Source organism: Zea mays, chromosome 5 (genome assembly GCF_902167145.1).
Source record: "Zea mays cultivar B73 chromosome 5, Zm-B73-REFERENCE-NAM-5.0, whole genome shotgun sequence".
Classification (NCBI taxonomy): Eukaryota; Viridiplantae; Streptophyta; class Magnoliopsida; order Poales; family Poaceae; genus Zea; species Zea mays.
This window is the reverse complement of record NC_050100.1, coordinates 43,131,459-43,158,157: the sequence shown is the minus strand read 5'-3', so window position 1 is coordinate 43,158,157 and position 26,699 is coordinate 43,131,459. Positions and strand designations below refer to the sequence as shown.

General features: G+C 51.0%; 1 protein-coding gene across 5 annotated transcripts; it reads right to left on the bottom strand.

The window, feature by feature from the left end:
* Positions 1-780: 780 nt before the first annotated feature.
* LOC100272446 (uncharacterized) lies at positions 781-2,960 on the bottom strand. 5 transcript variants are annotated; one of them, XM_008683149.2, is made up of 3 exons: positions 2,200-2,960; positions 1,389-2,094; positions 781-1,221 (listed from the first exon to the last, which is right to left on the bottom strand). In XM_008683149.2, the coding sequence occupies exons 1-3, from the start codon at positions 2,488-2,490 to the stop codon at positions 1,010-1,012; spliced, it is 1,209 nt and encodes a 402-aa protein (XP_008681371.1). In that variant the 5' UTR covers positions 2,491-2,960; the 3' UTR covers positions 781-1,009. The 5 variants fall into 5 exon arrangements, with proteins under 5 accessions (XP_008681371.1, XP_008681373.1, XP_008681372.1 ...); XM_008683151.2 differs by having other exon boundaries at positions 781-1,313; positions 1,413-2,094; XM_008683150.2 differs by having other exon boundaries at positions 781-1,313; positions 2,200-2,959.
* Positions 2,961-26,699: the final 23,739 nt, after the last annotated feature.

Genomic DNA, 26,699 nt, shown 5'->3' with positions numbered 1-26,699 from the left:
TAGAAGAATTAAAATGGTAAGTTCCTTGGCTTAGACTAGTTGGCTATTCTCTATATATGTTTGTCTAAGTCATAAGAACACCCTCAAGCATAGCTGAAACAATTTAAAGAAGAAAAGCACAAAATTTAGTTAAGTCAGCTGATCCGTGACTCACCGAACCAATCTAATGTGCCACCGGACCGAGTAGGCAGAGAGCCCTTCGTTAGCACTTTGCTGGCATATTTCACCGCACGAGTTCGATCCGCCACCAACCGAAGTTCCATAGAGATTGTTTTGGAGAAGCTAAAGACTCACGGGACCATGTTTCTATATTTAAATGTAATTTTTGGCATTATTTCAACATTTCTTAGTTTTAAATTATAACTTAAAAAGCCATTTGCATTAATTATTGTATGGTTAGGATTGTAGTATTAGAAATTTGGGATACTATAAAATTGTACTCCATCCCAAAACTAGTTCTTTATAATCTGTCCTTTTATTTTCGTTCACATTTGAATAAATAATAATAAATGTAAACATACATATAAACTATATTTATAAATTAATTAAAGAATATATATTTAATCTAAAATAAATTATATTTTGGAGCGAAAAGAGTATATGTAGGATCGTGAAGGCAAAGTAAGATCACGATACTAATTTAAGATATTAGATATGATTGGTACCATTTTAACTTAGTAAGATCGTACTATCTTACGTGAAACTAAGATACGGATCGAGATACTTATAGCCTATACTGGTTTTGATATATATATTTAATTAAAACTGAACATGTTTGGCTTTACGAAGGTGCACAGCAGTTGTTGCAGTGAATTCTTGGATTATTTTGTGTTTATCCCACGCCGATGGTGCCCTAGCATTATCAATGTTTGAAACTCAATCGACGTCTAGAACAGATAAAGATCCAAGAGTGGGCACATTACAAAAACAATGCGCACACCATTCTCGTCGCAGAAGCAAGGAGACACACGCTCTACACAGTTTTCGATTTCCATTTTACCCGGCCGCATTATGCGTTCCAGCCGTGCTCGTCAGACAGTGGTAGCATTGACATGAACTGCTGCATCTCCAGGTTAAACTCTTCGTCGGTGACGGCCGATGACGGCCCCGGCGATGGCGCCGTCGACCCGCCGCCGAACCAATCCCCCGGCGGTGCGACGGCGAACATGTCGGAGAACCCCACCTCGCTCGCCGTCCTCCTCTTCGCCGGCTTCACGGCCGCTGAAAACGCATTGGTTTCCCGATGCATGCAACCACATGGTGAGACGATGATCATCGTGTTTGTGCCGCGTGTACGCACGTTCGTGTTCGTCCTATTCTACATTCGAAATTTCAGACGATCAGCGTCAGTTTCTTCTCGGGGAGCAAAAATCTGAGAAAGAACTGACCGAAGGTGAAGTCCCATGTCGCACCACGGTGGAGGTCCTGTCCCGGAGGGCATTGCCCCAGCGAGGAGACGTCGCCGTCGCTCCCGGCGCCATGGGCTGGCAGCATCCTGGACCCATCCGGCTCACGGTAGGAGAGCGCGGGCATGGAGGAGACCTTGACCATACTCGGGTTAGGCCGCAGCAGGTGTTCGTCGCCGATCAGCATCGACTGATCCACCAGCCCGCCGCTGATGGAGGTGTCGAATTGGTTCGAATGTAGCTCCGCCTGCGTTCTGGCGGTTGGCAGTGGCGGCAGGCGAGAGGAGACGATGTCACCGAAAGCCGCCGCGCTGCCGTCCTGGTGGAACGACGGCTGCTGACTGCCGCCGAGGTGGTGGAACACCTGCATCTGGTTCAGAAGCGGGTAGTTCTGGTTGATCAGTGGCGAGTGCGAGTGCGAGGCCGTCTGCGACAGTGACGGTATGCTGGAGAGCAACGCGAACGGGTTTCCGACGTCGTAGAGGAGCGGCGGCGCCGGAAGGCCGGCGCTGGCGTTGGCGTGGGCGGCGTCGGCGTCTGCGTCTGCGAACGGGTTGACGTTCTGCGCGCGCAGCAGCTTGATCTGCCGCTCGACGTCCGGCGGGTAGGGCGGCAGGCCCGCGCGCTGCCGGCGCTTGAAGCGCGTGTTCCAGTAGTTCTTGATCTCGTTGTCCGTCCTTCCTGAGAGCTGCATGCATGTGATCCAAGCCAATGAAAGACGATGCATGAGTTCTTCATGGCGTGCGTGCTCGATCGGAATAAATGAATAATTCCCTGGGAGCCTGGCACTCACGTGCTTGGAGATGCGCGCCCACTTGTTGCCGATGAGGCCGTGGAGGAGAAGGATCTGACGCTCCTCCTCGGGGGAGAAGGGGCACTTGCGGAGGTTGGGGCGGAGGTGGTTGGCCCACCGGAGACGGCAGCTCTTGCCGCAGCGCTGCAGCCTCGTCTCCCGGCGCACGGCGTTCCAGTTGCCCTCGCCGTGCCGCCGCACGTGGTCCCTCAGCAGCTTGTCCTCCGCCTGCGTCCACGGCCCCTTCTTCAGCCCGCCGCTGCCTTCCATCCCGCCGCCGCTCCTCGCCATCGTCGTCGTTCCGTCCGCCAGCTTAGTCACCTCACCCGACCGTGATCCCCCTCGTACACGTGTCTGTACGTCCTGCTTTATGGTGTGGACGTGGCCTTCTCTCCTCCCCTCTCAGCCCCGGGAATAGGGTAGAGAGCGAGAGCGAGAAGGCGGCGGTCAGTTTCCTCCGGCGAATGGGCCGGAGAGACGATCAGAGCTTGAACAGACACGCACGCACTCGAAAGATGCCCCGCGCCTAGGCCGCCGACCCGCTAGTGCAAGCTCCCAGAGCGCAGCGCGCAGCCATGCAAATGCAACGCAACCGCGCGCACTGGCCGGTTGCTGCAGCTGGGAAGAACGGGCACGGCGGCCTTCCGCCCCTAGGCGCGAAGGGAAGGAGGGGGAAGACGAATGGAAGGGGGATAGGCGTGGTAATGGCGGCAGAGCGCAGGGTGGAGGGAGAGAGAGAGAGAGATGAGGTGGGCGGTGCAGCTCCTAGATCGCCCCGCGAAGCGCTCGTCGCCGCACCTATTTTCGCTCCGTCAAATGATGCGACTGGCGTGCATGGCATTTGTGTGCGAAAAGATACGATCTTCCAACTTCCAAATTTAGGGCCGTTGCATGCTTAGCTTGCTTGGTGGCATCGGCGAGATCGCAGGAGCTTCTTCACCACTGCCCAGAGTCGTGTCCCCGTATGTAGCGTACGACACTCTCGCTCATTCTCTTTAGGCACATCCATCTTCTTCTAGATGAATCGGATCACTGTACTCAGGGTGGAGTCTATACTTATTACTACTATATTAAGGCCTTGTTCGGTTTTCACGGATTGGAGACCCGAAATAATTCCTAGCCGGATTACTTCTCTAATTTATATAAATTTTGATGAGTTGGAACGAAACCGGGTTTATTCCAGTGGAAACGAACGGCCCCTAAGGCGGCAAGGAGTAGCCTGTCACCATATTGTTCTCCCTTCAACAAATCTGCAGAGTCCATCTATATTCATCAGATCAGGACCGTTTGTCTGTGTGCCCCACCCGTCCGCTGTCCGAGCCGCTACTTGTCTTGGCCGCAGAATTTGAATACCTCGCTCCCGCCTCTCCGGGCGTAGGATCATACATCGTCTGCCCACCCCACCCCACGATATGTCACCCCTCCCTCTTCCCACCACCTCCGTTGGCGCCCACGTGCGCAGCAACCACCACTCCCTCACCTACCCTGGCGTCGTCATCCCCCCACCTTTGTGGTGCTCGCGTGCCCCGGTCCGCCGCAGCGGTTTCCTCTCCGTGCCCCCCACACGTGCTCCGGGCAACAGGTTTCGTCACTTCCGTCATCGATCCTTGTGATGGAGTACATGGGGCAGAGCTTGCCCAGAGGTCATGTGTAACAATCTAAAATTGTATTCCTGGTAAATTTGGAAAGTTGTCTCAAGATTTAAATTCTTGTGTTTTGAAGCAAGGTATTAGATGAAAAGAACCTCTAGGGACTTAAATAATTATACATTAAATCTTATGCTTTGAACTATTCTCTAAAGAATTATACAAAAGTGTTGCCTCATGAAGATTTCATGGTAACAAACATTTAAATCTTGAAATAAGCTATTACTAACATTATTTAATAAATAATACGAGAAGGGTCTTTAATTGTATGATTCATTTTTGAAAGGTAAATGTGCCCTTGGGCCATCTCAACAATTGTTTTGGTGATTAGATGTCCAACACATTGTTTTAGAAGTTTCATATGTGCCAAGTGATTTAGAAGTGCACATCAAGAACCAAGGTATGTTTCTAGCCCTAGTAAATTATTTTTGGATACTAACATGTTTATCTAAGTACTAGAGACATTGCCAAGAAAAGAGCAAAAAGAAATGGAGAAGAATTGGCTATGTTCAGCCAAATCAGCACCAACCTGAGGCGCACTGGACAGTGTCCGGTGCCCAGGCTGGCCTGACGGCGAACTCGCTACTCTCGGGAAAAAGCGGAGGCGCCGCGACTAAAATTCACCGGACTATCCGGTCAGCCAACGGCGCTCGCGTCCAATGGTCGGCTACGCAATCAGCGGGCGACGCGTGGCCCGCGCCAACGGTCGGATGGTCACACCGGACTGTCCGGTGTGCACCGGACAGTGTCCGGTGCGCCAACGGGACCAAAGACCCAACGGTCGGCTTCGCTAGAAAAGGAAGGAGATCAGGCACCGGACAGGAACTGTTCATGTCCGGTGGTGCACCGGAATGTCCGGTGCACCACCCGACAAAAGGCAAGAATTGCCTTCCAATTGGATCTTCAACGGCTCCTAGCTGCCTTGGGGCTATAAAAGGGACCCCTAGGCGCATGGAGAAATACACCAAGCATTCTCTGATCATTCTAAGACGCCTACTCCGCCGCCACGCATTCGGATCGTTGTGTTAGAGATTTGAGCACCATTTGAGTTGTGAACTCCCTGCGCCGTGTTTTGTGCTCACGTCTTGGCTTGTGTGCGTGTGTTTGCTGCGATTTGAGTCTTGTGTGCGTTGCTTTCCCTCCCTTACTCTCGTGCCTTTCTTGTGATCAACGTTGTACGGGCGAGAGGCTTCAACTTGTGGAGATTCCCCACAAAACGGGGAAAGAATTCTAAAGAAAAAGACCGTGGTATTCAAGTCGATCATTGGATCACTTGAAAGGGGTTGAGTGCAACCCTCGTCCATTGGGACGCCACAACATGGAAGTAGGCAAGTGTTACTTGGCCGAACCATGGGATAAAACACCGTGTCTCTTGTGTTGCTTTTCTCTGTGATTGACTTCTTCTCAAGAGCTTACTCTATAGCAACTTGGTTTAGTCTAACTAACATTTTATAAACCAAGTCTGTGCGATTAGTGTTGAATCTTGCAGGATCACCTATTCACCCCCCTCTAGGTACTCTCAATTGGTATCAGAGCCGTACTCTTCATCTAAGGGACTAACCACCCGAAGAGATGGATCCTAAGGGCAAGGGAATGGTGATCAATGACAAGGAGAAGGAGTCCCTCTTCAACGAGCCAAGAGACGACAAACCCACTGACTCAGGCTCGAGTCACAAGAAGAGGGACGGGAAGAAGAAGAGACACATCAAGAAGATTATCTACTACGACAGTGATGCTTCCTCCTCTTCACTAAGGGATGACGACGACAACTCCTCGTCCAAACGGAAAACGGTTAACCAACATTACTCGTTTGATTATTCTCGCATCCCGTACAATTCAAATGCACATTTGCTTTCTATTCCACTTGGAAAACCTTCGCACTTCGATGGAGAAGATTACTCATTTTGGAGCCATAAAATGCGTAGTCATCTGTTTTCCCTCCATTCTAGTATTTGGGAAATTGTAGAAAATGGAATGCACTTTGATAGTACTGATAACCTTGTGATTATTAATGAACAAATTCATAAAAATGCCCAAGCTACTACTGTTTTGCTAGCATCTCTATGCAGGGATGAATATAACAAGGTCAACGGCTTGGACAACGCCAAGCAGATTTGGGATACCCTCAAAATATCTCATGAGGGTAATGACACTGTCATGATCACCGAGATGGAATTGGTGGAAGGCGAGCTAGGGAGGTTCGCGATGATCAGGGGAGAGGAGCCAACATAGACCTACAATAGGCTCAAGACCCTGGTCAATAAAATTCGAAGCTACGAGAGTACAAGATGGATGGATCATGACGTCGTCTGACTCATGCTCAGGTCATTTACAGTTATTGACCCCCCATCTTGTAAATCTTATTCGTGAGAACCCCAGGTACACCAAGATGACGCCCGAGGAAATCCTCGGAAAATTTGTAAGCGGGCGCATGATGGTGAAAGAGGCAAGATATGTGGACGACGCCTTGAACAGTCCACTACCCATCTACGAGCCACAGCCCGTTGCTCTCAAAGCAACCAGCAGCAGGGAGGTGCTACCTAGCAAGGTAGCACAAGTGGAGGCTGCCGGGCTCAACGAGGATGAAATGGCGCTCATCATCAAGCGTTTCAAAACCCCCTTGAAAGGACGCAAGGAATACCCCAACAAGAACAAAACAAGGGAAAACACTCCTGCTTCAAATGCGGTAAGACTGGTCATTTTATAGCTCAATGTCCCGATAATGATAATGACCAGGCACAAGAAAAGCATGGGAAGAAGGAGAAAAAAGAAGAACTATAGGAAGGCGAAGGGCGAGGCGCATCTTGGAAATGAATGGGACTCTGACTGTTCTTCATCCGACTCCGACGATGAAGGACTGGCTGCCTCTGCCTGCGACAAATCTTCACTCTTCCCCAATGAACGCCATACATGCCTTATGGCTAAGGAGACGAAGGTACGTATTCGGGACACGCCCAAGTATACTTCTTCTAGTGATGAAGAGTCATCTAATGATGAAGTAGACTATACTGAGTTGTTTAAGGGATTACATATAACTAAAGTAGAAAAAATAAATGAATTAATTTATGCTCTTAATGAAAAGGATAGATTGCTAGAAAAGCAAGAAGATATTTTGTATAAGGAGCATGATAAATTTATTAGTGTTCAAAAATCTCTTGCTCTAGAAATTAAGAGAAATGAAATGCTATCTTCTGAGTCCTCTACTTGTCATGAATCTATCTCTAGCTTAAAGAATTTAAATGATGAATTAAATACTAAGCTAGCGAAAGTAAGTGCAACTAGTTCATATGTAGATCATGTTGGTATTTGCAATAGGTGTAAAGATGTTGATTTTGATGAACATGCTACTTCTATTGCTAAACTAAACAAAGAGATTGCAAGTCTTAATGCTCAACTTAAGACTTGCAAAGATGATTATGAGACACCCCTCAATTAAGGATGGACTTGGTTTTCGAAAGGAAACCAAGAACTTAACAAGCCAAAGGACTTCCGGTCTCAACAAGGAGAAAGGCAAGGCTCCTATGGCTAGTAGTTCATATTCCTCACATGATCAAAAGAGCCATGCTTATCTTTATGCTCATGTCAAGAAAGTTTCTCATCATGGTAAAAGTTATAATCTTGCTGCTTTACCTAGTTATCATGATTCACATGCTATGTTTGCATCGAGCTCTACTTATGCTTATGGTAGTAATAGGCCTAGGCGTAATCATGTTGTATCTCATGCACCTAAGAAAACTTGTAATGGACCTACTACTGTTTATCATGCATGTAATGCTTCCTTTGTACTCTCATGCAAAAATGCAAAAGTGATTGCTAGAAAATTGGGACCTAAATGCAAGGGAGACAAGACTTGCATTTGGGTTCCAAAAATTGTTGTGACTAACCTTGTAGGACCCAACAAGAGTTGGGTACCTAAAACCCAAGCTTAAATTCCTTGCAGGTTTATGCATCCGGGGGCTCAAGCTGGATTATCGACAGCGGATGCACAAACCACATGACAGGGGAGAAGAAAATGTTCACCTCCTACGTCAAGAACAGGGATTCCCAGGATTCTATTATCTTTGGAGATGGGAACCAAGGCAAGGTCAAAGGCTTAGGCAAGATAGCTATCACATCCGAGCATTCAATCTCTAATGTGTTTTTAGTTGAATCGCTCGGGTATAATTTATTGTCTGTGAGTCTGTCGGTACCCAGACACTAGGGTACCCCTTACTACTGTGTAAAGACACAGTACTCACGCAGCTATCTTTAGCCGCGTGGTAAAAGAGCTGTATGTGGGACCAGGCCATGACTCGCCCCAGCCTCGGGCGACTACTCTAGGCCAGCAACAGTGCCTGACCCCACCACATAGGCGGGTCTGGGTCCGCCACGTGTCCAGAGAAAGTGATATCCTCCAAGACATCAACAGTGAGTCTGGACCTCCATGGGAAAGTGTCGGACCCCTGGATATACAGACCGGACCTCCAAGTTTGGTCCAGGACCCCCACGTGTACGGACCGGACCCCTAGAATGGGATCTGGACCCTTCGTATGGGGTCTGGGCCGCCCATAGTAGGGTCCCAAGGTCCCAGGGCAGAACACGCCCGGGCTTTAATCAGGGCCCAGGTGGGGGTCCGGTGCCGACACGTGTCCGGACCTGTCCGCATACACTCCTGATCCCCGCTCAGGCGGAGACCCGATGCTGCCACGTGGCATACTACGCGCGGCATAAGCCAACGGGCGGAACCTGGCATGACGCCTCTAGGCTACACGCGACTTTGCATTCATTACGGATAAGGCGTGCGCCTGTCCATTCCACTGACAGGCGGCGTGCCCAGTCCACGATACGTGGGCCGCGCAATTACTCGCACGTTACTATATCGAGGGCAATGACTCACCATTACTCGTGCGGGTTACTGCCTATCAATGCTGCATGGACTGCAGCCATCATGACTTCCGCTAATTACTCATGCATTACTCTATCAGCATTAGTTATTCCCATAATGTATTTCTTCCATTATGCTCCTGGGCCCGCAAGTTGGGGCCCAACGTCCTTGTATGTGCCTCCCTTAAACTATAAAAGGGAAGGCACACAACGTTACAAGGACACGCTCAATCACACTCTCAATACTACTTACACACAGTGGAGGTAGGGTATTATACTCCGGCGGCCTGAACCACTATAATCCCTCGTGTCCTCGTGTGTTTATCCCGAATTCACCAAACAGGCAACCGCTTAAGCCCCCTCCTCATCTTAGGATTAGGGCGGGTGCATTTCGCCACCCCGGCCGGTGGATTTCCCCACTGACATTTGGCACGCCAGGTAGGGGCTTGGCTTTAGGTTTTTTGCTTGTTTTCCTGCTCGACACGATGGTTCAGATCATCGAGCACCGTGACTTGATTCCCGAGGACTTCCTGATGGAGGAAGAGGCAGCATCTTCCATGCCACGAAGCTCCAACTGCCCTGCGACCGGTGCTGCTGCTATGCACGCTGCGCAGCAGCACACGCATCAAGAGCTGCTCCTGGGGCGTTGTCTTCAGCCAGGGAGTTGCTGCGCAACCCACCAAGTTCCACGGCCTCGCCGAGGACCATGAGGCAGTGGCGTGAAGATGTCGATCGACTCCTCGGCATGGCACATTCTGGCTTGGCCAGACCCAGGCCTCGGTCATTCCGGCGTCAACGCGAGGCGTCAGCATCTATGCACTCACCCTCAGTGAGGGGTGCACGGACTGACGACCTGCGAGTAGAGCTCAACCGCCGTCATGCGGGCGACGACGCTCGAATCTCTCTGGAGAGAACTGACGACCTGCGGGCAGAGCTCAACCGTAGGCGTGCGGGCGAGGATGCCCGAGTCTCTCTGAAGAGGGCGCATGAGCGCCGACAAAATTTCGAGGGTCGCAACCTCGACCAGGACTTCGCTCCAGTTTCACCACAAACTCCAAGGGATGCCTGAATCCAGGCGGGTGTCCCATTGGTCGGCGTGGGCTGCGCTGCACTAGCGGATCATCTCCGCGCGGCGACTTGGCCACCCAAGTTTCGGCCACACCTGCCGGAGAAGTATGACGGGACATCGAATCCGTCGGAATTCCTGCAAGTCTACGTCACCACTATTACGGCAGCTGGTGGAAACACTACTATGATGGCAAGCTACTTCCATGTAGCCTTGACCGGGCCGGCCCGGACCTGGCTCATGAACCTTACCCCGGGATCGATCTACTCCTGGGAAGATCTCTATGCATGGTTCATAGCAAACTTCGCCAGTGCTTATCAGCAGCATGGTGTGGAGGCTCATCTCCATGCAGTGAGGCAAGAACCCGGAGAGACTCTCTGGGCTTTCATCTCCCGTTTCACCAAGGTACGGGGGACTATACCTCGCATCTCCGATGCCTCCATTATCACTGCTTTCCGACAGGGGGTGCATGATACAAAGATGTTGGAGAAATTGGCGATGCATGACGTGGAAACCGTCATGACGCTCTTCACTCTGGCTGACAAATGTGCCAGAGCTGCTGAGGGCCGTGCATGGCACTCAGTGCCGCAGACCGGAGTTACCCAGACCGGTGTCTTAGGTGCCACCACCCAGGGTGGTGGCAAGAAGAAGAAGAAGAACCACGGTCACGATAGGCCGCAGTCTGGTGCTCCGGTCGCCGCAGCTGCGACTGGGGGCCGTGATGAGCGCGACAAGTGCCCCCGGCAACAGGGAAGTGACTGTGGGTCATGCCCTGTCCACCCCAACAGTCGCCACAGCGCCTCGGAATGCCAGGAGATCCTGAAGCTTGCGAAGCGCATCAGCGAGCTGTGCGAGCAGGCCTCCAGGGATGGCTCGTCGCCTCGCCGCCAGCTTGGCAAAGAGAAGGTCGATGAAGGCGATCTGGCCGCGGGAGAACGGGACCTCGGGTATCAGACCCCAAGCAGGTTCTCAAGGACATCGTCACTGGAGACTCCGACTCTGGTGATGACGACGACCGCCGCAAGAAGCTGTATGTAATGTATGGCGGAAGCTGGGAGCTCACCTCCCGTAGGAATGTGAAGTCCCTACGCCGCGAGGTCCTTTCAGCGACCCCAGGGGTCTCGAAGGCAGCCCCCCCATCAGCGGTGGCGGAGCACCACTATCTCCTTCGGGGCATCCGACTGCCCCGAAAACATGGCAGGGGCTGGTATACTACCACTCATCACCGCCCCTGTCATCGCCAACATGAAGCTGCATCATGTGTTGATTGATGGTGGGGCTGGGCTCAACGTCATCAGCCACGCTGTGTTCAAGCAGCTGCAGATCCTAGGGTCCCGACTAGGGCCCTCACGCCCATTCTCCAGAGTGGGCCCTCAGCCGGTGTATCCCCTTGGGAGCATCGCACTCCCGGTTACATTCGGGACTGAGGAAAACTTCCGCACTGAGAACGTCCAGTTCGATGTTGCGGAGGTTAACCTCCCTTTTAATGCCATCATTGGTAGGCCGGCCCTGTACCGGTTCATGGCCATTGCCCATTACGGGTACTTGGTCCTCAAGATGTCGTCCTCTGCTAGGGTCCTCACCGTGCGGGGCGACCGCCCCGCTGCGCTTGCATCTGTCGAGAAGTTGCACGCCCTAGCGGCAGAAGTTGCTCGCCCGGATAACGGGGGGAGGGACCCCTTGACTTCATGTACCAAGACGCCTGCCAAGGTGCCAAAGGTGCAGCCATCTGGGACAGACGGTGTCCCCGTCAAGACCATCCGGCTCAGCGCGGGTTCCTCCCAGACCACTCGCATCGCCGGTGATCTGGAGGAGAAATAGGAACTCGCGCTCATCGCCTTCCTCCAGGCAAATGCCGACGTATTCGTATGGGAACCGTCACAGATGCCTGGGATCCCTAGGGAGGTGATCGAGCACCATCTGAAGATCCACCCTGACGCCAAACCGGTGAGTCAGAAACCTCGGAGACAGCCCGTTGAGCGGTAGGACTTCATCTGTAAGGAGTTCCGGAAGCTGCTGGACGCTGGCTTCATCGAAGAGGTCCATCACCCAGTATGGCTGGCCAATCCAGTCATCGTCCCCAAGGCTAACGGGAAGCTTCGGATGTGCATCGACTACACCAGCCTCAATAAGGCCTGTCCCAAGGACCCATATCCACTTCCATGAATAGATCAAATCGTGGATTCTACCTCTGGGTGTGACCTCTTGTCCTTTCTAGATGCTTACTCTGGTTTCCATCAGATCCAGATTTCTAGACAAGATAGGAAGCATACCGCTTTTGTAACTGTGGATGGGCTTTATTGTTATGTTGTAATGCCTAACGGTCTGAAAAACGCCTTGCCAACATTTGTACGGGCGATGAGTAAGACTTTTGGTGACCTGATTAGGGACAGGGTGGAGGTATACGTTGATGACATCGTGGTCAAGACTAAGAAGGGGTCGACCCTAGTGGAAGACTTAACCCTGGTCTTCAACAAGCTGCGCGCAACACGCACGAATTTGAACTCGGATAAGTGCGTCTTTGGTGTCTCCGCAGGAAAGTTGCTGGGATTCCTGGTTTCACACCGGGGCATCGAAGCAAACCCAGAGAAGATAAAGGCAATTGAGGCAATGAGGCCTCCGGCCCGCATCAAGGACGTCTAGAAACTTACGGGGTCACTGGCCGCCCTTAGCCGCTTCATTTCAAGACTGGCTGAGAGAGCACTGCCCTTCTTTAGGCTATTGCGGAAGTTCGGTCCATTCTCTTGGGCCGAAGAGGTAGAACGAGCCTTTCAAGAGTTAAAGCAGCACCTTGTGTCCTTGCCAATACTGGTAGCTCCGGAGCCGGGAGAGCCGTTGTACTTATACATTGCAGCGGCTTCAGAGGTGGTGAGCAAGATGCTGGTCGCCGAAAGGATGGCACAACACCCCCAGGGGAGTCAGGAAGTTCCCCTAGGAGAAGGTGGTGGTCCGACCACCACGATGTTGACGGAAGGCCAGGACGTTGAGGACCCGGGACCAACCACAGGGGTCCGAACCATCCAGAAGCCAGTCTACTACATCAGCGAGGTCCTCCATGAGGCAAAGGCGAGGTACCTTGAGACGCACAAGCTTATCTATGCTGTACTTGTTGCGTCCAGGAAGTTGTGCCACTATTTCAGGCACACAGGGTTGTGGTGGTGAGCTCCTACCCGTTAAAGGCCATCCTCCACAACTCTAACGCCACGAGAAATATCGCCAAGTGGGCGGCGGAGCTTGCCGAGTTCCAATTGGACTTCCAGCCTCGCCACACTGTCAAGAGACAGGTCCTGGCTGACTTCATCGTGGAGTGGACCCCTTCCCCGAGTGCTCCTGGGGGTCCGGATCCCGATTCGGACCCCACACCTACGGAGCCTAGGGCTCCGGTCTTCACTGAGCCCCACTGGACCCTCTTCTTCGACGGGTCCGCCCGCCAGTAGGGTGGTGGTGCTAGAGTGGTCCTCATCGACCCAAGCGGAGATCAAGTAAAGTACATGGTGCACCTTGAGTTCAAGGCCACCAACAACATGGCAAAGTATGAAGCTCTGATCTTTGGTTTGACTGCGGCCCTATCCATAGGGATCTGCCAGCTCCTCGTGAAGGGGGACTCCTAGCTGATTATCAAGCAGGTCCGAGGAGAATGTAGCTGCAACGAGCCCAGGCTCGCAGCTTACATCCTCCACGTAAGGAAGCTGGAAAAGGACTTCACTGCCCTGGAACTGCGGGCTAACAACTCAGCGGCAGATGAACTCTCCATGAGGGCATCAACTTGGGCACCCGTGCCCGAGGGCGTCTTCGAAAGACGGCTGCTGAGACCCACCGCCTAGCCTGCCAAACCGGGCAAAGGGGGTGAGACTAGCACCTCGAAGCTAGTGGTCCCGGTGGTGTTCCATCCGCAGGACCCACCAAGGACTGTGTGTGCTACAGAGGATCCTACCAACTTCTTAGCGCCACAGCTAGTATCTCAGAGTGGTCCCGATGCATGAATCTTCGAGATCCGTGACTACCTGAAGGAAAATATCCTTCCTGAAGACCATGTGGCCGCAGAGCGCATAGTGCGGTTGGCTAAGCGATACACGGTGGTGGAAGGGGATCTATACCGCCGTGGCGCCAATGACATTCTCATGCGATGCATCACCCAGGAGGAGGGTCATGAGCTGCTCATGGAGATCCATGGAGGAGAGTGTGGAAGTCATTCATCATCCCGCACACTGGTTGGTAAGGCCTTCCGGCACGGCTTCTACTGGCCAACTGCTCTCCAGGATGCAGCTGAGTTGGTAAAGTCCTGCAAAGCATGTCAATTCCATGCAAAGCAGATACACACACTGGCTTAGGCTTTGCAAATGATTCCACCCTCCTGGCCATTCGCCGTACGGGGGGTGGATATCCTAGGGCCATTCCCCAGGGCTGTCGGCGGGTACCGTTTCCTCTTCGTCGCCATCGACAAGTTCACAAAGTGGCCAGAGGCTACCCCTATGGTCAGTATCATCCAAGGTGCTGCTGTTGCTTTCCTCAAGTCGATTGTCTGCAGATTTGGGGTCCTAAGCCGTATCATTATGGACAACAGGACCCAGTTCAAAAGTCGGCTCTTCCAAGAGTATTGCGAGGGTATCGGCACCTAGCTCTGCTTTGCGTCTGTGGCTCATCCCAGGAGCAACGGCCAAGCTGAGAGGGCAAACGCAGAAATCCTCAGGGGACTCAAGACATGCACCTATGACTGCTTAAAAAAGCATGGTGCAAATTGGGTCAACGAACTTCCGTCAGTACTATGGGGGAACCGGACCACACCCAGCCAAGCTACCGGGAGACCCCGTTCTTCCTGGTCTATGGGGCCGAAGCCTGCCTTCCCTTAGAAATCATTATGGGCTCCCCACGGGTCTAGTCTTTCGATGAGTCTATGCAGGAACAGCTATGGCGTGAGGACGTGGACTTCATCGACGAACGCAGATGGCAAGCGGTGATCCAAAATGCACGGTACAACCAAGCGCTCAGGTGCTACCACCAACGGTTTGTGCATAGTAGGGAGCTCAAGGCCGGGGACCTAGTCCTAAGGCGAGTACTGAACCGAGAAGGGCTCCATAAACTCTCCCCCAGTTGGGAAGGACCCTTCAAGGTGACGGAAGTATGCTGACCCGGGTGTGTCCGCCTTGCCACAACAGAAGGAGTACCTCTTCCCAATCCCTGGAATATAGAGCATCTCCATAAGTTCTACCCATAAGAGCAACACTGGCTGGGTTGAGTTCTCTTCCTTTGTAACTAGGTTGCGCATATGTGTACGTCAATCCGGTGAGGTCCGCCCTCATAAGCCCGGTCTGTTGGTCTACACCCATGTTATCAAGTTATAAGAAAATGATTTACCCCCTAGATGTGCTTTTGTGATGGTTTTATTCTACTTTGGTTTACATGCATTATTTTTTATCTAACCCACCCATACAGTTTCCCACCCTTGCTGGTATGATGACATCCGAATTGAGTAGCTAGACTTGCAGTTTGGGACCCCGCTACTGTTGCAGGGGGTCCGGCAACCTGCGGACCAGTTCTAGAGAAGGAGCGCTCGTCTCCTGGAGGGGTCCAGAGTTGTGTAGCCGCTTAGCATGGTTCCGTAACCTAAGCATGCATGCTCCACCACTCTGCAACGGGCACCCTAGTATTTGGAACTGTGATCCTGTGGGTCCGGGCATACAGCTTGGCTTCCCAATCTAAGTCCTGCAGGTCCTGTTACATGAATCAAAGGATGGCCGATACCAGACGATGGGTACTATGGGTGTGCTCCTAACACTTCAAAGCCAGAGCTGTGTGCAGGTCCTAGGGATCGGACCATCAATTTTATCTTTGGTATACTAGTATCCAGCCTCGACACATCGAGCCTACATCCCAGGGGGGGCCAAGTACCAAGGGGAAGTTAATGACGCTACACACAACAAGGACAAATAACATACAGATAAGTTTAAGTTTCAATGCTACCTCATTAGCGGTTCTTAGAATATCTTACAAAATCAAAAGTTGTTATAGTCGCTTCCCAGCGAAACCCTTGCTTTGTCTCTACTACTCTACAGGTCATCAGCAGGGTCGCGCTGGAAGAGCTCGGCCACCAGCTCCATGACGTCTTGTACGCTCTCCCGGGCGGCATCTTCAGTGGCGGCCACCGGACCAGCGATCACCGGCTCCAAGGATATGGCTGGGTCGTGACTCCGGAAGCACGTCAAGACGTATTCAATCACCGCCCGGCAGAGATTGCCGCCCTCTGCCTCCAGGCGGGCCCCGGGAATCTGGTTCAGGCGCCGGAGGCGATCGGCGGTGGAGTTCAGCACCGGGAGCACGTCGGAGATCGACGTTAGCAGCTCCGACACTGGGATGGGGCTCATCCCCAGCGGCACCATTGTCGTGCTCGCCTCGCCGGCCCACGTGGCGATGCGCTGGACCCTGGCGTGGTGCTCCGCTTGAAGATCTTCAAGGGCCTTCCTGGTGGCCTCCACCGCCTGGGGGCCCGGCGCCACCTGTGCCGTGTTGAACTGGCGGATCCGCTCCTCCAGCTTCCTCTCCCTCTGTAATATCCCAAAAAAATGTTGACCAAAAGTTGATCTTCGGTGCGTAGATGAGGGAAAGGGTTGTGGGCCGTTGGATGCAAAGTCAGGAGACATCTGAGGCGTCGTTTCTTTCTCCCACAAAACCCTAGTGGTCGCCCCCATTTTTTCCCTTTTCTTGGCTGCCAACCCCCTTTCCCCACACTTGGCCGCCCCTCCCCATTCCCCTTTGCAGCCGCCCTCCACTGCTTCCTCCTCCCTCTAGATCTCCCCACACGCAGCAAGGATCGAGAAGAGGAGGAGCAAGATGGATTGAAGAGGAAGAGAGGATCGAGGAGATGTTCTACCCCCATCTCTTGCAGATTTTCTTGGGGAAACCCTAGGTAAGGATGTGTCGGCGTTTCGAGACCGGGGGGTCCCTAAGCCGACGAGTGAGTGTGTCACATGCCCCAGCCCAGATGGGTCGAGCGCGTGGGCAAGCGCGAAGGGGGAGAGCGAGGTGGCCGGAGACGGGCGTGAGAGAGGTGGAAATCCCGCGGCCTTCGTGTTCGTCCCTCGCCTAGGTCGGGTGCGCTTGCAGTAGGGGGTTACAAGCGTCCACGCGGGTGAGGGAAGCGAGCGGCCCCAAGAGAGCGCTTGTCCCGCCCTCGTCCCCGCACGACCAACCTTTTCTAAGAAGGCCCTGGTCCTTCCTTTTATAGGCGTAAGGAGAGGATCTAGGTGTACAATGGGGATGTAGCAGGGTGCTACGTGTCTAGCGGAGGGAGAGCTAGAGCCCTAAGTACATGCCAATGTGGCAGCCGGAGAGATCTTGGCACCCTGCTGGTGTGATGTCGTGGCTGTCGGAGGAGCAACGGAGCCTGGCGGAGGGACAACTGTCGGAGCGGTTGAGTCTTTGCTGACGTCCCCCTGCTTCCGTAAGGGAGCTGAGAGCCGCCGTCGTCACAGGGCTAGCGGGGCGCCATCATTGCCTATCCGCCGTCGTCCAGATGGGACACCGGTCTTGTTCTCTGCGGCCCGAGTCGGCTCGGGGTAGGGTGATGATGGCGCTTCCTGTTGATGTGGCGGGCCTGTGCCCTAGGTCGGGCAACGTGGAGGCTCCTCCGATGCCGAGGTCGAGTCTGTCTTCCATGGCCGAGGCCGAGCCCGAGCCCCTGGGTCGGGCGAGGCGGAGGTTGTTCGGCAGAGGCCAGGGCGGAGTCCGAGCCCTGGGGTCAGGCGAAGCGGAGTTCGTCGTCTTCTGGGGCTGAGCCCGAGTCCGAGCCCTGGGTCGGGCGGAGCGGAGTTCGCCGTCTTCCGGGGCCTAGCCCGAGTCCGAGCCCTGGGTCGGGCGGAGCGGAGTTCGCCGTCTTCCGGGGCCTAGCCCGAGTCCGAGCCCTGGGTCGGGCGGAGCGGAGTTCGTCGTCTTCCGGGGCCTAGCCCGAGTCCGAGCCCTGGGTCGGGCGGAGCGGAGTTTCCTATGGCGCCATTGGCAAGGCCTAACTGCCTGTCAGTCTCACTCTGTCAAGTGGCACTGCAGTCGGAGTGGCGCAGGCGGCACTGTCCTTCTGTCAGACCGGTCAGTGGAGCGGCGAAGTGACGGCGGTCACTTCGGCTCTGCCGGGGGCGCGCGTCAGGATAAAGGTGTCAGGCCACCTTTGCGTTAAATTCTCCTGCGGCTTGGTCGGTCGGTGCGGCGATTTAGTCAGGGTTGCTTCTCAGCGAAGGCAAGGCCTCGGGCGAGCCAGAGATGTGTCCGCCGTTAAAGGGGGGCCTCGGGCGAGACAGAAATCCCTCGGGGTCGGCTGCCCTTGCCCGAGGCTAGGCTCGGGCGAGGCGTGATCGAGTCGCTCGTACGGACTGATCTCTGACTTAATCGCACCCATCAGGCCTCTGCAGCTTTATGCTGATGGGTGTTACCAGCTGAGAATTAGGCGTCTTGAGGTTACCCCTAATTATGGTCCCCGACAGTAGCCCCCGAGCCTCGAAGGGAGTGTTAGCACTCGCTTGGAGGCTTTCGTCACACTTTTTTGCAAGGGGACCAGCCTTTCTCGGTTGCATTTTGTTCCGGGGGAAGGTGGTCTTCCCGAGCCAGCAGTGTCTACACTGGAGGCAGGCTCATCTCCTCCCTCAATGTCGACGTCCTCGTTGGCCTCCTGGTCCTTGATCTCCTGGTGGTGCATGTCCAGGTGCTTGTTAGCCTCAGCAAGCTGCTGCTGAGTGTTAATGAGCTGATCCTCGAGAACCTCGATGGTGTTCTCCCTGGTGCCTACCAGCTCCTCCAACTCCTGAATATCAGTGGATAGCTGCTCCACCTGCAAATCCTTCTCCACCATTTCTTGAGATAAATCAACCACGAGTTCCTCTCTGTTATCCAATGTGATCTTTGTTGCCTCCAGCAGTGCCATCAGATGGGACATTGCCTCACCGCGCATCACCTGCAGACGGTACAGAGCATTCATGCACCGTACTGTCAAGTGCGCAGTCTGACCTGGGTAGATGGCCCAGATGTCCTTGGCATGCTCCACCCGATCCTTCCACATTGGGTCGTCCTCCTTCTTAGCGGGGAATAAGCCAATGGGGTGGGTAGCCAGCTCCAAGGGATGGAATCCGCAGAAAGTAGTCAATCCATGCAGAGCGATCGCCTCGATCGTGTCCTCCGCTCGGTATCCGAAAGACTCGGAGTCCAAAGAGCGCCAGCCTGGCTGCAGGGGATGAGGCTCCAAGGTCATCCTCACCCGACAGCGAGGCACTCGGTGCTTCTCGAACTCTTGCACCGCGTACTGAGGGGGTGTCATGTATCCAGCCCCCTGAAGTACCTCCCACAAAATGCGGGGAAAGCCCTCTCGTGCAAGTCCGTCAGTGTGGGTCGGTGCATTTCCGTCATCGGAGGATCCGTGGGAAGTCATCTGTGTACGGTTAAGCGTAAGTAAAAGAAAAAGAATTATAAAAAGAACAAGGAAAAGTAAAACGCAGCCTTTCTCTAGTTAAGTAGAAAGGCACTAGGGACCTAGTTGGTTGTTATCTTGTTTTTAAGTCCTTTACTCAGTTATCCATTGCTTAATTATGAATGCATGCATGCTCGTCCTGAACGACCTCTCAACAAGATAAAAGGGAATAGGGAGGAACTCCCATCCTGTAAAAGTGGCCTGTAGGGCCTAGTTTCTTAGCCACCTAGCTACCCTTCTATTATCCTAAGGCTTCACGTCCTAGGTCTATCTTGCTCGCCCTATTATCTATCCAACATTGTTTCTATCAAATTTTACTTGGAAAATTGATGGTATTTACATTTTATTGATTCCTCTGTGGTGGTACAAGCTCCGATACCAGCTGTGGCGGAACTGCCCGAATTATTCCAACTTAAGTGCCCAAGCCCCGCCTTAGAGGCTAGACCACACTTAAATGGGAATAACCCGTCAATCCCTCGGATCTAGTCCGACACGGCCACTGACAGGATCAAGTACCACAATCTCACTCGAAGGTGAGTCACAGAGCAAATACAATAAAGCATAAAACCATACATGTCCAAATGTTAAATTATTACATCACCATCATCATCATCGGAGTTTTTGCAAAAGTAACCATCATTGTTCGAAGTGCAGCGGAATAAAACTAACGGTAATTAAACAGAGAGATGGGGAAGCCTGTCCCATCACTCCTCATGCTCCTCCTCAGCCGAGGCAGGGTCCCACTCAACAGTCCAACCCGGTGGCAAGGTGGACGGCCAAGTTATCCCAGCAACCATCTCCTCCAGAGAACCTGTAAAAAATTATGCCACAAGCAAGGCTGAGTACACTAATACTCAGCTAGACTTACCCGGTGTGAGGAGTCTACTCCTGTACCTCTAGACATGCAGCTGTTTGGCTGTGGGGTTTGGTTGCCAAAAGCACTAGCTGAGTTTCTAAATCAAGATTTTAACTTAGTCAAAGTTAAGTGTGACTCTCTTAAGGCTAAAAATGAACTATCTATTCATACAAAGTAGCAAACATTTTAGCAATCAATATCTTGTATCATCTCCGCATCATTCCACTTGTTACTCAATGTAGCAGCATGGATCAAGCAGTCTCATTAGCTGCGAGAAGCAGACGATTCGAATCGAGTTTTTATCCTTGCAAGGCAAACCTAAACACACGACATGCAGGGGCACTCCGGCCCCACACACATCAACCGTCCCCATCGATTCCCCGTCAGCAGAGAGGGGCTCACCGCCTTGGCGTACAATGCCTCACTGACCCCGACTGGTCGTCGTGCAGTGACCGCACTTGTACCCACCATAACCGGAATGGGAGACCTCGTCTCAGGTCGCATGAGGAGGGCAATCTGCTGCCGGGTTCAATTAGGTACTAGGCTTACCGATTTACCATATTTCTCGGCATGTGCTTAGTACGTTCAAACGCTTGACTCACGGTACCACACCTTAATCCTTATTCAAATTTTATCCCGTAGACAACCAATCCCCATGGATTGTTGCCCACAACCAACATTAGTACGATATGAAAGCGGGTACAATCAATGTCCTGACCTCGCGCGAGTGCTAGAAAAATCACTCGTCTTCTACCGAGATCCTACTTAATAAAGCAACTACTCGACCTGTCATACTAGTATTCATCTCAAAAGGATTCCTGAGATCATGCAACTAGGGTTTCAAACAATTCCTACACCTAAGTGCACAATCATTCCTACAATCATTAAGTGAAGTAAAATAGCATAAATAACAGGTTATGTATAAAACCGGGGCTTGCCTTCCAAAGCAGTGGCAGGTAGGTCCTCTGGTGCAGGCTCGGGTGCTGGATCTGGGGCTACCTCCTGAGCAGCTCCTTGCTCCGGCACGAGGATGTACTCTCCGTCAGCAAGATTACAGTCTATCGAAATGCAATGAACATGTATGTCATGATTATGCAAGATTTAAGAACATTAAGCTAAAAGAAACTAAGTCAAGAATTAACTTAGGGTTTCCTGGTTATGTGGGGCTTCTAGTGGTATATATATACATAGACTTATTACCTTTTAAGCTTAGGTTTTCTTTTAGGATAACATAGTGGATTTGTATTGTCTTTATAGATTTCAGTGGACAATTTTATAAAGGTTTTAGGATGACATTAATTTACATTATTCCTCTTCCTTTCTTAAATTTCCAATTTAGGGTTTCTAGTGTAGGTTGAACTACGACAGTGTTTTAATAATTTCCAAAAATTCTGTAAAAATTACAGTGGGTTGTCATTTGCTATTCTAACTTGTTTTAAGAAGTTGAGGCTTTAAGTACAAAGGCTAGGCTTTAAACAAAAATAACAATAGTTAGGCAAAATGGGCCACTTTACACTACACCTCTTAGTTAGGGTTAGGTTCTGTCCTAAAGGTTATTTTTGCTGGCATCCCATAGTAATAATAGGCCTCTGTGCTAAAAATCACAGAAAGCTAAGGGGTGGTTATTTAGTTATGACTTTCTAAAGTTTAATGTCAAAAAGGCACTTTCTACTACATTATTATTTGAAAAATGTCAAACAACAGGTTTCATATTTTTCCTAAGTTCCCATTAATAAAACATTAGTTATCCCAAGGGTGGGGGTGTTTTTACCTTGGGGTTATTTTTGTAGAGTTTTTCTAAGTTTCACTTGTTTTATTAAAATAAAAGGGATCCTACTTATTTTACACTAAAACAGGGTATGATATATTTGTCCAGTGAACTATATTGAATAAATAACCTAACAAAAATAGAGGTACTCTCTGGTTCATTAATTTAATTACATTTTCTATTTTTCTTATCCTTAAGCATACCATAGAATAAGGGGTAAAACTAATTTAAATGGAGTAGACAGAGAGGTTTAACATTTTTACTTGGTCTAGTAGGTAGATATAAGCTTCTCAAAATTTTTCTAACCCTGGTCAAACAATATTCCTATTTTTCCTTCTAACATTGAGTTTTGAGGAGTTTTCTTATTTAATTCAAAACTTCAGAAAGAAATACAGAAGCCATGGGTTCTATTATTTTTATCTGATAGTTCATAAATTCCAGAATCTAGCAAAATTGGTTTGAACATTTTTGGATGATTATTCTTCAAGTTATGCATTTATTTAGCTATCTGTTATAACAAAAAGAAAAGAAATTCGAAAATGGAAAAGAAAACAGGTTTACGCTGAGGCCCCTGGGGTTTATCCTTTTCTTTTCTCACAAAACGGCCCTTGGTTTACTATTGGCTTGGGTCACTGACATTGCGCAAAGCCCCCTGGACTTATCTGAAATCTAACCCGCGCTCCCTGACCGGCTTAAACAGTACCCGCGGCATAGATTACGGCGGTGGGGCTTACCGGCGGCAGTAGAGCTCCGGCGGGGTGGTCAGTGACGTCCGGGAGGTCGCGACGGTCACGTCGGTGTGCGGGTCGGTGTCGGAGGTGGTCGGAGTTACCCTGGCCACGAGCACAGGCGGCGGGGAGTCGTCGGCGGCTCCTGCTCCGGCCAAACCACGGCGGTATAGTTCAATTAGGGTGCACGAGGAGCTTCACGGGGTGACACAGAGGCCATGCGCGCAACGAATTGGAAAACGGTGCAGGGGCTTACCCGGTCCACGTGCGCCGGCGGGTTCTTGAACTCCGGTGAGCACGATTGGGCTATTCCGGTGATGAGGGTCCCCGGGTCAAGCTTGAGCAAGTCCCATGGCCTCACCAGGAAGCTATCTGAGGGCTTGGATCGAACGGAGGAGGACGGAAGAGGGTCTGGCCACGGTGGTTGCTCTCGGGCGGCACTGGCGGGTCGAGGGGAGGTCGCCGGAGCTAATGGCTGGCTCGGGCAAGTCAGGCGAGGTACGGAGGAGGCAACGGGGAAGGCAGCCAAGCACTGGGGCGGGCTTTATAGCCGTGGCGCGGGCGTGGTCACGGGCGGCCGCGGGCGCGCGGGGGTTCGCGCACGGGCGTGCTCTGAGCGCGCCCCCGGATGTCAGCTCGCGTCGAACACGTGGAAGCTTGCTTCTGCCATGGTTCAACGGCCGATTAGAGCGCCATAGCGTGCGTATCTTGGCAAAGTCACTGTGTACGGTCGCTTCTCTGCTCCAAATCCTATCTTTTCGCTGTGAGTTCCAAGTCGAGATATGGTCGGGGTAGGGAGATAGAGAGGGGAGAAGTTTGCTGTGTCAGCCAAGCCCGAATCGAGACAAAAGGGGTGTCAAGTCGTGTTTAGCGCCCTAGGGTAGGTGTCATCTCTTTCCAGGGTGTTCTAGGGTTAATTTGGCGCCATTTTGTCAATTGGGTCGAAGGGTTTTGAAAAGGGGATTAAGGTGAACATGTGGAGTCTTTGTGCAAGGGTTAGTTTTTGTACTTAGGCAAAAACTGAATTCTCCCTTGTGCTGAATCTTAGGTGAACTGTTTAGGGCTTTTCTGAAAACTTTTTGGGGGTACTTCCTTACTATTAATTGTAGGTTATTAAGTATATTACAACTTTTATATTTGGCCCAAACCATGATCATAAGGTTTACATGATCTTTTGATCATGGCTTCAATTAGGGTTCCCATTGCCCATGGGGGGTTTGCTTTAGGGTTTTGGGAAAATCCCCACTTAGATGTGCATGACAAGCTAGGGCATGACATCCAAGATAGTTGCATTTGGTTAAGACCTTGAATTTAATGTTTGAGGTACTTTGCCCATACAAGACTTCATGTGATAATGGGTTAACAAGTAGGGCTGGGCAAAAAACCCGTAACCCGAAACCCGAACCCGGAATACCCGAATCCGAACCCGAAATACCCAAAACCCGAATTTTGTTCGGAAATTTCGGGTAGAAACTTGCAAAACCCGAATTTTGTTCGGGTAATTCGGGTATCACAATCGGGTACCCGAAATACCCGAATTACCCGAACTTTCATGTGTTATGTACTCATTGTGGGATTACGGGGAGGCTACGCTAGCGCAAAACAAAAATTTTCATCCCCATAATACCAAGAACTACTGCGGTTATAGGTCATGGAATTACCACTAGACGCGCAGAGCAGCGGAAGACGTCTCGATGTAGACGAACGCGTCGAGCAGTGCCGTGCAGTCGCCGGCGTCCTTCACGTCCTCGCACGGTTCGCCCAAGTGCTCCAGATGTAGCACCTCCGAGGTATCCACACGTACAGGGAGGAAGCGCCGCGTACCGAACTGCTAGGTTCGCGACGGCGGCTTGGCGAGGGCGAGAGGTGGGCGGCGGCTGTTAGTTCGCTGGTGGCGAATTAGGTTATCCTTAACCGCGCCCCCGCCCCTCAATATATAGGCGTTATGGTGGGCTTCTGACACCGAGGCCCATCATTAACCCTAAAGCCCAGTCTAATTTCGGATCTAATCCGAATTAGGCTTCCTTCCCCTTAAGTGTGTGACCCTATAGGTTCACGTACAAATAGACATAGCCCGAGTACTCTTACTTGGCCCAATAATTGACAGCGGCCTCTAGCAAGACATGTCAACTCCTATGTGTACGTAAAGATCATATCAGACGAACCATTGCGACATTAAGTACATGCTGTTCCCTTTGTCTCACGATATTTGGTCTGGCTCTAAGCTGACCTCTCTTTCTCGATACTGTGAATTGGAATCCTTTCAATGGTTAACTCTTAACCCTAGCACGACCATGCATTTCTTGATCCAATCACTCGAGGGGCCCAGAGATATCTCTCTCACAAAGAGAGGGACAAATTCCATCTTGACTGACCATGCCTCATAGCATGCTTCCTGACAAACCCAAAACTACCTTTATAACTACCCAGTTACGGGATAGCGTTTGATAGTCCCTAAGTAAGTCAATTCACATCTTGAGAACATGCGACAATCTCAGGTCTAAGGATACAGTATTCATGTTGCAAGAAGAGAACTATATTACAATATCTCACGTTGGGTCGGTCCAGCCTCATGTCATACATGTGCCCACATTATTAGTTTAACATCTCCATGTTCATGACTTGTGAAATGTAGTCATCAACTAATACATGTGCTAGTCATCGACTCTGACTAGGGACATCATTTAGAATAACCATATAAGTAAAGAATCTCACAAACAATTCACATAATTGCTAATCAATACAAGGTGCCTTCCATGGATATTCAATTAAGCAATATATATATCATGGATACAAAGAAATATGCTCATCTCTATGATTATCTCTAGGGCATATTTCTAACACTCATGTCATGCTTAATTATTAATTTGTATATTTATAATTATGTGTATGTGTGCATAACTTATGATCGTAGATTGCTTGTGTTTTATATGTCCATGTATATCATTATTCAAACTATATTTTTATACTAATTTAATATGGTGTATGTGTTTTTATTAAGTTGACACAATAGTTCGGGTAGTTCGGGAATACCCGAACCCGAACCCGAACCCGAAAATTCGGGTACCCGAAATTTCGGGTATTGCAAAACCCGTTGTAATTTCGGGTATCGATTCTCAAAACCCGAAATTTTAAAAACCCGAATTACCCGACCCGATTTTTTCGGGTAACCCGAACGCCCACCCCTATTAACAAGGGGTAACCCTGGGGTGGACACCCTGAGTAACACCTGGGGTGTTACAGCCCTCCCCCCTTAAAGGAATCTCGCCCCGAGATTTCAGATAGAGTCCCTTGGAGGGATGCTTGAAGGTGTGCTGGTGTTGTTTTCCCCTTTATACTTAAGTTTCTCTTGTTTACTGCTCTTCAAATGTCATCCTCTTTGCAACTTCAGAAGGAAGCCCTTCTTAAGTTAAATCCACAACTTAGACTATCCTTGTTATCTAAGTTTTTCTTATAATTGGATTCAAAGGGCAGGGGGGGTTTGGGGGTTACATACCGACTCCTTTGGGTAGAAAGTCGGGGAAGCAAGAGCGTAGAAAATCCTCAGTCTCCCATGTAGCTTCTTCTGCTGAATGGTGACTCCACTGAACTTTATACATTCTGATCGACCTTGCCCGAGTTGATCTCTCTTTTTGATCTAGCACCTTGACAGGGTACTCTTGGTAGGACAAGTCTGGTTCTATCTCAATGTCTGGTTCCGGTAGTACTTCAGTGGGTAGACGAACACATTTTCGCAGCTGAGATACATGGAACACATTGTGAACTGCCGACATGTGAGGTGGCAATTCCACTTGATAGGCTACGGGTCCACAAGCCTCCTTGATCTTGTAGGGTCCGATATAGCGAGGAGCTAACTTGCCCTTGATCCCAAATCTCTGAACACACTTGGTGGGTGATACCTTAAGATAGACATGATCTCCCACCTCAAACTGTAGAGGCTTCCGCCTCTTATCATGATAGCTCTTTTGCCTGGCCTGAGCAGCTTCCAAGTTCTTGGTAATAACTCTGACTTTTGCCTCTGCCTCGAGTACCAAGTCTGGCCCAAAAATTTCCCTTTCTCCTGCTTGAGACCAATTTAGTGGGGTCCTACACCTTCTCCCATATAATGCCTCAAAAGGTGCCATC